The sequence below is a fragment of the Momordica charantia genome, assembly GCF_013281855.1.
Source record: "Momordica charantia cultivar OHB3-1 chromosome 9 unlocalized genomic scaffold, Mcharantia_2.0 BLBB01000009.1, whole genome shotgun sequence".
Taxonomy (NCBI): domain Eukaryota; kingdom Viridiplantae; phylum Streptophyta; class Magnoliopsida; order Cucurbitales; family Cucurbitaceae; genus Momordica; species Momordica charantia.
In genome coordinates this window covers 3,898,888-3,908,055 of record NW_028275167.1, presented here as the reverse complement: position 1 = coordinate 3,908,055, position 9,168 = coordinate 3,898,888, and the positions used below count along the sequence as shown (strand labels likewise).

General features: G+C 33.3%; 3 protein-coding genes across 3 annotated transcripts; all 3 read right to left on the bottom strand.

Annotated features, from left to right (window-relative positions):
• Positions 1–3,345: 3,345 nt before the first annotated feature.
• On the bottom strand, positions 3,346–4,548 carry LOC148208851 (non-specific lipid-transfer protein 3-like). The gene is made up of 2 exons (XM_088118100.1): positions 3,689–4,548; positions 3,346–3,594 (listed from the first exon to the last, which is right to left on the bottom strand). The coding sequence occupies exons 1-2, from the start codon at positions 3,993–3,995 to the stop codon at positions 3,587–3,589; spliced, it is 315 nt and encodes a 104-aa protein (XP_087974226.1). The 5' UTR covers positions 3,996–4,548; the 3' UTR covers positions 3,346–3,586.
• Positions 4,549–4,694: 146 nt separating this feature from the next.
• LOC111021800 (histone H3.2) lies at positions 4,695–5,371 on the bottom strand. The gene has a single exon (XM_022298870.2). It carries the CDS (start codon positions 5,286–5,288, stop codon positions 4,878–4,880), a length of 411 nt encoding a protein of 136 aa, XP_022154562.2. The 5' UTR covers positions 5,289–5,371; the 3' UTR covers positions 4,695–4,877.
• A 1,942-nt stretch (positions 5,372–7,313) lies between these two features.
• LOC148208850 (histone H3.2) lies at positions 7,314–7,927 on the bottom strand. The gene has a single exon (XM_088128396.1). It carries the CDS (start codon positions 7,856–7,858, stop codon positions 7,448–7,450), a length of 411 nt encoding a protein of 136 aa, XP_087984522.1. The 5' UTR covers positions 7,859–7,927; the 3' UTR covers positions 7,314–7,447.
• Positions 7,928–9,168: the final 1,241 nt, after the last annotated feature.

The window sequence follows — 9,168 nt, the reverse complement described above, 5'->3', positions numbered from 1 at the left end:
ATGATTCCATTTTATTAAAATTATTTTTTTGGAAAAACAAAGGATGTACGTTTGACACTTTCAAACAAACTGCCATTTAAATTAAAATTTCGAAATTTGTCTCTTTTTTGAAGAAAATAATTTCCTCGATATACAATATTAAATTTTTCAAACAAATTTTAGAACGATTCGAGTTATTATTATTATTTCTTTTATTATATATTACAACTTGAGTGCATATATATACATATATATAATAAGAAAATAAAATATTCCACGTCACATGCGCCGCTTAGCTCACAATGTTAGGTAAGGTTCTTTTTCTCTTTTCCTTTTAAAAATTTCCCTTCATTATTTAAAAACAATAAAATGAAAATTGTAGGATTTTACATTGATCAAATTGCAAGCAACCACGTTTTGACCCGGCAGCCAATGGCTATTTTTTATTTATTTCTACAATTTAAAAATGTTTTACCTTCCCCTTCTATAAAGAATTATTTCATTTATATTGAATTTAATTTTTTTAGATTAAATTATTAATTTGATTCTTATAGCTTAGACTCAATTTAATTTTCCATCTATATAATTTTATGATTTTCCTATAATTTAGTTATAAAAAATATAGACTAATATTAATGAATAGATATATCGACATACCAATGAATATTTAATTTCAACTTTTATAAGTCTTTGAATTTGTGTGAATCAATGGACGACACGTAATTCAAAGCACTAAAACACATGCTTAATTCATTCATATTTTTGCATAAATATTTTCTACTTTTTTTCGTGATTTCTCTTATTTTTCCTTATAACATTTATGTTTCAATATTTTAACGGTGCAAGATATATAAATTTGTATAGTTTTGTAATGAATGTTCAATAGAATTAGAAAAGAAAGACGTTATAAAGAAAATTATATAGGTGGGAAGTGAGAAGAGGAAACAACGTGTTTGGAAGTGATAGTGAAAATCACTTTTATGATTTTCTAAAATCACTTATATTTTACGATCAAATATTAAGGTATTGTACTTGAAATGTAGGTATGTATGTATCTATGTATATATGTATTAAGGTATGTATTTGTCATTGCAAAAATCACTTTGATTTAAAATTGTAATATTGGATAATGATGTATCCTTGATTTTAGAAAGTGACAATTAATTTTGACATTTCAAATATACCAAAAAAAAAGTGGTATAAACCTGGAAGAAACGTACAAAAAATCACAAGATCCTAAAAAAGAAAGGCAAAAAGAAAAAAAGAAAAAGAAGAACCTAATGATATGAGGAGCTCTCTATAATTGACTTCTAATAACTGTTTTACTTTCCAAGAAACTAGAATGATAGATTTTCTTTAGACATGATTATAATATAGAAAATAGATCAAATAATATTCCATTGTAAAATAATGTGATCCATATTGAAAAGACCAAAATAACCTTTAAAGATCTTTATTTATTATTATTTTTCTTTTCGTTTTCGTGATTGCTTTACAATTCAATTTGACCAAGCGGTTTTGTACTAATAGAGTGCTTCTCCTCAAAGCACTTCTCACCCGTTCGAAAATAACTCGTTCCACATCTCATAAATTAGAAAAATAATTTGTGGACTTGGTTTTTTTCCCTTAAAATTTGTGGACCTTTTACATTTTTCTGTGGCAACTCCAATTTTTTCAAAAAAAAAAACCCCCTTGTAATGGACATTATTTTTATTTTTTCATTATTATTATTATTATTATTATTATTATTTTGAGATAAAAGAACTTCATTAAATTAAGAAAATGTCACATCGACTACATTTGAGAGGGTATCTTCCTCATTAAGACTCTGAAGCCACAAAGGGAAAAAATTGGTGGACCATATACACGCGCTTGCCTGACAGAGGTCATTCTTGGCTAACATGTGTGCTGGTTTATTGTTCAATCAACAAACATGGTTGAAGGTAATAGAGGATAAATTTAGGGCTAAATTCTTTATATCCATCAACCAACCAAGTTCATCCCCAAAAGTTGAGATCTCTCCATGTATGAGTCTAATCGAGTTGAGAGAGTCTGATTCAACTTGGAGGTGAGTGAATCTCATGGATTGAGCTTATCGCAAACTTTCAAGAATTGCCTGAAGCTCAATAAGCAGGGGCGTGAATGGAGTGGGAAGGTATGTCGAAGAAACCAGCCGAGTAGAACAGTATGAGTCTCGATCAATGGCTCCCCAGCTTGTAGACCTTGTAATGGCAGACATTAGCCACTACTTGTTGCAACTCCATTATGATATAACTCGCTAACAATTTTTAATGTTAGGTAGCGATCAACTATCATTGTACCTTCATCGTTGTTGTTATTATTTTTTACAATTTATAGGACAAAATTTAAATTTAGTACTTTTTAATTTAAAATAGTTAAATTAGATTCAAATTGGCGTGTATTAGAAAACTATTTTAAAACTCCCTGGTAATAACTTATGTATTAAGTAAAAATAATAATATAGTTTATAAAAATAAATGACAATAGGGTTTAGTTAATATTACTAAATTAATTAGTCATTTCTTAAAAAATTCACAACGTTGACCAGATCTCTATTATTTTATATCCATATATATATATATTCATAACTTAACATGACATACTCGCACGAAATGTGTCAAACCTTATGAGATATTACATAATAAATAAGCTTAAATATTAAAAAAAAAAGCTCAAATAATGAAAACATAATAGACAATGAAACTGTTTTTTAACTTACTTTTAAAATATATATTTTTCAAATATATTTTCAATATATTGTTATTTTATTTTCTTTTTTATTAGAAGGAAAAATATTGTTATTTTAAATGGGATGATTGCACGACCTTTAAAACGGTTAGTATAATCGTCATCTATAATGTCTTATCTTAAATTTGTTTGATTTCAACGTGAATATAGTGCAACAAGGGACAGATTTACTCCGAACTTTATGCAATATATAGTTAATGTGCAAATATTTGAACAAAACACACTCTAGCACAGTGGTTTTGTGTGCTCAAGCCCTCCTGGCATCTGAGCTCCACTTTTTATTTTTTATTTTCCTATTATTTTATATATGAATTTCGTGCCAGATCTTTGCGTTCGAACCCCGCTTTTTACTTCTTTTTTTTTCATTTTATTTTAAATTTTGTACCGGATCTCTTGCGCGAATTGTCTAAAATCAAATATGATATGCATTGAGGTTATTTTAAATATTATAGTTAGTAAATATTGAAATTACTGGTTAAATTAGAATAAACTCGTAGATGACGATTTTGAGGTATTAAATTATAGTTCATTTTATGTATGATTTTTTGAAATTACTCGTTAAATTAGCATAACCCCTCTAAACAAAATTTCTAGATCTACGGTTCAACTGCATATAAACTGCTATATTTCCCTAATTTTTCAACATATTAATAACACTGCCTACAATTTCAACAACATACAAATGAATGAAACACGTATTTCAAGAATCTCTATCAGAAAACCAAAATTATTCTCATCCCAAAGTCGAAACAAGCATTTATTTTAGCTATAACATAATTTCCAACACCATAACCAGTTTTATTCATCATCTTCTCCACACCCCACCATTTTCCAGCTTTTAGAAGCCTGCACCAGAAGAACCCAACAAACAAAGCCAAATTTTTCAAGAGTCCCAAATCCACAAACGACCATAAAATGTTCAGAGGCAAGAAAAAAGTACATGGGTCGAAATCTGCAGAGCACTTCTGAGGCAGCAACATGGCCAAGTTGTAATCAACACCAGAAACAGGGGGCCCATCCAACAGAGCGCAGAGACAGGGCTGCCCAAGAGTTTTTATGGCATTGCAACAGAGAAAGCTTGGTGGGATGGGGCGGAATGGGGAGAGTGAGGGCCTGCAAGGAATTAGCTGAACAAGAGAGGAAATCACACTGTTTGAACAAAACTTGGCTTTACCTTGCTCCATAACGCATGTAGTTGCCATCATGAACACCAGAAATTGCAGGGGCTTGAAGTTTACCTGATTCATCTTTTGGTGAATTCTGTAGAGAAAATGTGGGGGTTTTGTTGGGATGAAGAATGTGTTCGTGTTGCTTTTATTGTGAGATGTAGCTAAAACTAAAGCTAAAGCTAACTCATGCTTTCTACACTATCTTCCTAACACAATACACACTTGTAATGCAAGTTTTGGTTTCTCTGTGTCTCAAGTGTCTGTGTTTGATCTGTTTTCTTGGAGGGTCTAAGGCAAATTTTGTGCTTTTTCTGCAGGTGAAAACAGTTGCAAAGCACTTGGTTGGTGTAAAAGGAGAAAAAAACATGCATTTTTTAGCAAATCCTAAGCCATCAACAGAGAAACACATAATGCCATCAGATATTTCAATTCAAATGGGTCATATACAGCCTTTAACCTATGCTTGTTTGGCCTAAAGTCTGAAATATACCGAACATTTATTCCAACAACCAATAAAAAACCCAAAACAATAACTCTAATGCAAGCAAATTCAATTCCATAACCTCAATCGCTGACAAATCCCAAACATATCAGACAAAGTTATAGTTACACCGAAAGATGGAACATCATGTAAACAATCTTGGGAGACCCAGGTCAACAAATGGTTTAATCAGTACAATGGCGACTCCAATGTCAATAAAAGAACTTGAGATCATCTAATTGCAGTAAGAAAACAAAGAAATAAAGATTTAAGCAGATACCCACAAGAAAAGAGTCTAGAATGAAAGGGGCTGATTAATTTAGTACACAGATTTTGAAGTCCCATATACATGCGACCTACAATATACCCATGGGATAGCAAATCAGACACGGCAGATTTAGATTTACACCATAAACTAAAATAGAATCAGAAACAGAATCTAAAAGAAATAAGACAGCAAATTAAATCAATGCACCCCTCTAAGCCCTTTCTCCTCTAATCCTCCTGGCCAATTGAATGTCCTTAGGCATAATCGTGACCCTCTTCGCGTGAATCGCGCACAGATTCGTGTCTTCGAACAGACCCACCAAGTAAGCCTCCGCCGCTTCCTGCAGCGCCGCGACGGCGCTGCTTTGGAATCTCAGATCGGTCTTGAAATCCTGAGCAATTTCACGAACCAATCGCTGGAATGGAAGCTTTCGGATCAAGAGCTCTGTACTCTTTTGGTACTTTCGGATCTCACGAAGCGCGACGGTTCCGGGGCGGAAGCGGTGGGGCTTCTTCACTCCTCCGGTGGCCGGAGCGGACTTCCGGGCGGCCTTGGTGGCCAATTGCTTTCTGGGGGCCTTGCCTCCGGTGGATTTTCTGGCGGTTTGCTTGGTGCGAGCCATTCGGTCAAATGGGTTGTGCAAATTTGAAGATTTGAGTACTGAAAATTGAACTTCTCGATTGACTGATAAAGAATTGGGCGGAATTGGAGGTGGAGATATAGGGATTGCGATGGAGGAGAAGCGGGAGATTTTAAATTTCGAGGAAGTTTTCGGGGGATTCCTTTTTTAGGAAGACCGTTGGATTGTCGAGATTTGGACGGTTAGATTTGACGCATTCATTTGTTTAAGGATGGCGATCCGTGGCAAAAGTTAATTTACAATAACCTTCTGCCACGTGGGAAATCCGCGCCTTTTTTTTTACTTTTAACAATTTGGAGGGAATCGTTTAGCCGCGTAAAAGTTTTTATGCAATTCTAAATTGTTAATTTTTTAGTTAATATTAAAGTAATTAAAATTAGTATATGTCGAATACTTTGTTTTAATTAACGAAATGTTTCATTTTTAGTTACCATTTTTTATTTTTTAAGTTTCACAGTATGTGAAGGCTATTATATTTTAATTTGTTAAGATGGTGCATTTAGACGATTCAGTAATGGAGAAAAAAAAATCATATTTACTACATTAATGAATGGGGATATTTGAAAAGCCCTCAAAAGTCCAAGAAGATTTGAACACTCCTCTCTGACAATTTTAGGATTTTTCCCAACCTATTGCTCGGAAAAAATTCCTTCTCAAAACGTAATGTGTTATAAAATTGAAGAACAAAGCGCTATGAAATTGTCACACACCATTAACGTAAATAAGGAAATAACAAAGACAAATAAAATTATGAAAAATGAAATTTTTGTTTCTAGTTGTATTCCTCCCTCAATACTGCCTTGAGCTTATATAGGTAATTGAACTCGAGCACTAAGTAAACAAAGCATGAGCCTAACAAAAATATCAACAAGTGTTTGTGTGGGGTCTTGACATCGAATGGGTATGGACATCTAGAAATAATATTTATAATATGTGGTTTATGGTTTAAATGGTTAATTGGTAATTAAGAATTGAATTATTTAGTTGAGAAGAAACTTATTTGTATATAAATAAGTACAAAGTAGCTATAAGTTTCTTTAGAGGTAGATTTAGAATTATATAGATTTCAATCGTCTAGCAATAACGACACAAAAGGTCTAAAATTCAATATAAAAACATAATTGTTACCTCGATCAAGTATTTTTCTAAAAACTCTTCTAGCTTGCATTGCACTAGACAAACACGCAGTAATATTTTCCAACTTCAAGGGCTACTTTAATTGATCCAAATTTAAAAATTCATAGGTCAAGATCATGTATGTTTCCACTTTGTTCACAAAGATGTAATCTTCTTCAAACTATTCGTTGATGGTCACATCCTATTAATCTAGTAAGATGAGTAGTCATCATATTTTACTATGGTGTATCTATTGTCAATTGCCACTTTACTAGCAAAAGTTGTAGACCCTAAGGATGCATTAGCATTCAACCATTCACTCCCTTTGAATTATCTATTAATTGTAGCCACTAAAGTGGTGATAAACTTCATCAGTAAGTCTTTATGGAAAGTTCATCGTTGGCAAACTTACTCAAAAAGTTCTTCAAAATCACTAGAAGGTATTGGGCCAAAATGTGACAAAATAATAGTCACAAGATCATTACTTTATCATCGTATTTGTAGCCATAATAATTTGCATAATGAACAAGTATAGTTGGGCTATAAATAAGTTGACACTCATGTCCAGCAACCTATCCCAAAATCACAAACTTCAAACTTGTATTCTTTATAAAAGAAAAAATTGATAGTACTCCTATTTTGTTAAGTAAAATTCTTCAATTCTTTTTTGTGCCAAATTAGTTGAGGAGTTTTCCAAGTAATTTACTGTGTCCTATTCCTACCCTTCTTCATTATCTCTTCTCAATCAATTTTAGCTACAATCATAGTCTATTCAATCAAAATCCTTTTCTCATCACTATTTAACAAGTAAATCAGCAAAATGTTGAACTTTCGATAGATCTCAAAAAGAACAAAAACAAAGTAATAATATAAAAAAATCAATAGAAGATGTGAAGCGAAAATGGCGATTCATTCAACTAAACAGGATCAAGATTTTCCCATATACATCCGACCAGCAACAATCCAAACACCCCAACCTCAAAAGGATCTGATCAGAACCATCAAAATAAATCAATCCACAACTTCTAAGCCCTTTCCCCTCTAATTCTTCTGGCCAATTGAATATCCTTGGGCATAATTGTGACCCTCTTCGCGTGAATCGCACACAGATTGGTGTCTTCGAAGAGGCCGACCAAGTACGCCTCCGCCGCCTCCTGAAGCGCCGAGACGGCGCTGCTCTGGAACCTCAGATCGGTCTTGAAATCCTGAGCGATCTCACGAACCAATCGCTGGAATGGAAGCTTTCGGATCAGCAGCTCTGTGCTCTTCTGGTACTTTCGGATCTCACGAAGGGCGACGGTTCCGGGGCGGAAACGGTGGGGCTTCTTCACTCCTCCGGTGGCCGGAGCGGACTTCCTGGCGGCTTTGGTGGCCAATTGTTTTCTTGGGGCCTTGCCTCCGGTGGATTTTCTGGCGGTTTGCTTGGTGCGAGCCATTCGGGCAGATGGGTTTGAAGAAATTCGAACCTTTTTTCGCAGAGTGAATTGACTTTTGCAATAAGCGAAGATTTTGGGGTGTACATATAAGGGCAAAAAGCGGGAGATTTTTAAATTTTGGGTTTCGGAAGCGCGGAGGACGGCCGTTGGATTGTGAAAGTTTCGGACGGTCAGATTGGACAGATTGTGTCGGTTTAAGGATTACGATCCGTGGCAAAACTGAACACGCAATAGAAGTATGCCACGTGTAATGAACACATTCCCGCCTTTTTCACAACTATTTTATTGATTTGGTGGGAATTGACCGCGCTTAAGTTTTTATCCGATTCCCAATTCCTTGTTTTTCCCTTTTTTTTTTTAATAAAAAATTTCCCTGTTTTGCAGATTAATATTTTAACGAGTTTTCCGAATTGTTTCATGGACGACACATTTAAGGCTAAATTACCAAAAAGGAAACAAAAAAAGTTAATTATGAAATCTATTTTAATTAATACCTAGTTTGAATTTGGTCTCTATAATGTTTTACTTACCCATAAATTTTACACATCTCCTTTTGTTCTTGGTCTGGTTTGTGTTACTTGCAATTGCTAGTTTCTCAGTCCAAGTAGTACCAATAGTCTCTTTTCTTTTTATCCAATTAAATAAATATTGAATTCTTATCTCTAATAGGTTTTACTTAGGGTTTAGGGCTAAAACCCTTTTTTCATTAAAATTAGAGGACGAATAGGTAGTAGTAAGGTGAAAAGGCATAATCTAATAAAGTTTAGCCAAATTACGTAACTGCAATTGCCATCTAAATAAGTATGCTAGAACAATAAGTACGATTTCTGAAGTTTGCTAGAACCATGCAACAATCAAATTAAAACTTTTAAAACTATGAAAGCTAAAATCAAACCATAAAACTAACAAAATTTTAACATATATTTAATATGTTAGTAATATTACAACCAAATTAGCATAATTTTATATAACCAAACATTTGCACCTTTCCATTACAACTCATAAATTTAAATACATATCTGAAAAAAATATAATATTATAATCAAAATTTTCATTATATTGCTATACTAACCTTACTCAAACAAAATTAGGAATACGTCAAGGTAAATGTAGCTATTAAAAAAAGCCAAAAATATTGCTAACGAATAATAAGCATATATTTTGGGCACATTTGAAACTCATATTTCCTCTCAATTTTGGCTAGTTTACTTTCCTTTCCCTCCATGGAGTTTGAAGGAAAAAAACATGAATAAAATTATTGAACTAGCTTCTGTCTCTAAAGGGACATCACTCAGATTCCAAAACCCATC